The sequence below is a fragment of the Galeopterus variegatus genome, unplaced genomic scaffold, assembly GCF_000696425.1.
Source record: "Galeopterus variegatus unplaced genomic scaffold, G_variegatus-3.0.2 Scaffold3509, whole genome shotgun sequence".
Classification (NCBI taxonomy): Eukaryota; Metazoa; Chordata; class Mammalia; order Dermoptera; family Cynocephalidae; genus Galeopterus; species Galeopterus variegatus.
This window is the reverse complement of record NW_007729620.1, coordinates 195,402-196,467: the sequence shown is the minus strand read 5'-3', so window position 1 is coordinate 196,467 and position 1,066 is coordinate 195,402. Positions and strand designations below refer to the sequence as shown.

Genomic DNA, 1,066 nt, shown 5'->3' with positions numbered 1-1,066 from the left:
ACTCAGGTTCACATGGGAGTTGATTAAAGTGCCTTGCTAGTGTGTTTTTTGTTTGCCTGCTGTTCTGGCTTTTATCAAATTTATCCAGATAGTAAAGTTTCTTTAGGTGGGAAAACCTTTTTTCCCCCCCAGGGCTATCAAAATCTACCTGAACATAGTTTCAAAAATCTTTTGTCTGTGTTCTACAGTGATCACCCTGAGATCTATGGTACAGTTCATTGGCAGAGAATCCAAGTACTGGTAAGTGTTTTTGTTTTCAAGTACTCAAGGAGATCTGTTGAAGCTGAAGTGTACTACTTTACATTTTTGTGATGCCTTAGAGTTTACAGAACAAATACATATATCTTGTATAATTTAATCTGCACAAAATTGAATAAAATAGGAGGAAATAGGCCTGGGGAGGTTTAGAAGGCTACCCAGGATGTCAGAGTAAGTTGCAGAGCCACTGAGGGCAAATTCCCCCTGACCCTATAGGACTGCACCCTTGAGTAGTTAACATCTTCACTTCTTTCTCCAAATCCTTGCAGAGTGAGTGGGTGCTGGAGAAGTGTGAGGGAAGGGGGTTGTAAATTTGACCTTGTCAAAAGTGATCATTGAAGTTATTTTATTTATAATTTCAAAATAATCTTACTGTATTTCACCTTTCCTTCCTATGTACTTAGTGGGCTTTGTGACTCCATAGTAACCATCTATCGGGAAGAGGGCATCCTAGGATTTTTCGCGTGAGTAAATGTTGATTTGTGTGTGTGTGATTTTGTGGAGTGGAAAACTTTCTTGAAAATAAGGACTATAAATCTTTGTTTAATCCCTAGGAAAATGTACTGCCTGGGTTTATTTCATGTGAACCTCTATTTAGGCCCCTCCTGACTTGAATTCTCTTATTGTAAAGATCCCAGTCCTTTGCTTCTAGATATTTAAAACATTTGAAATGAGGAATTTTGTTTTTTAAACAAATAAGTTAGGGCCAACCCCGTGGCGCACTCGGGAGAGTGCAGCACTGGGAGCGCAGCGACGCTCCCGCTGTGGGTTCGGATCCTATATAGGAATGGCTGGTGCGCTCACTGGC

General features: G+C 40.4%; 1 protein-coding gene across 1 annotated transcript in view; it reads left to right on the top strand.

Moving 5' to 3' along the window:
• Positions 1-1,066, top strand: part of MTCH2 (mitochondrial carrier 2) — a gene marked incomplete at its 5' end in the record, with an annotated part of 20,000 nt that overhangs the window by 9,676 nt on the left and 9,258 nt on the right. Inside the window, 2 exons of the mRNA XM_008585281.1 lie at positions 189-240; positions 663-722. Of these exons, the coding sequence (XP_008583503.1) occupies positions 189-240; positions 663-722 (112 nt within the window). The remainder of the gene's footprint in view (positions 1-188; positions 241-662; positions 723-1,066) is intronic.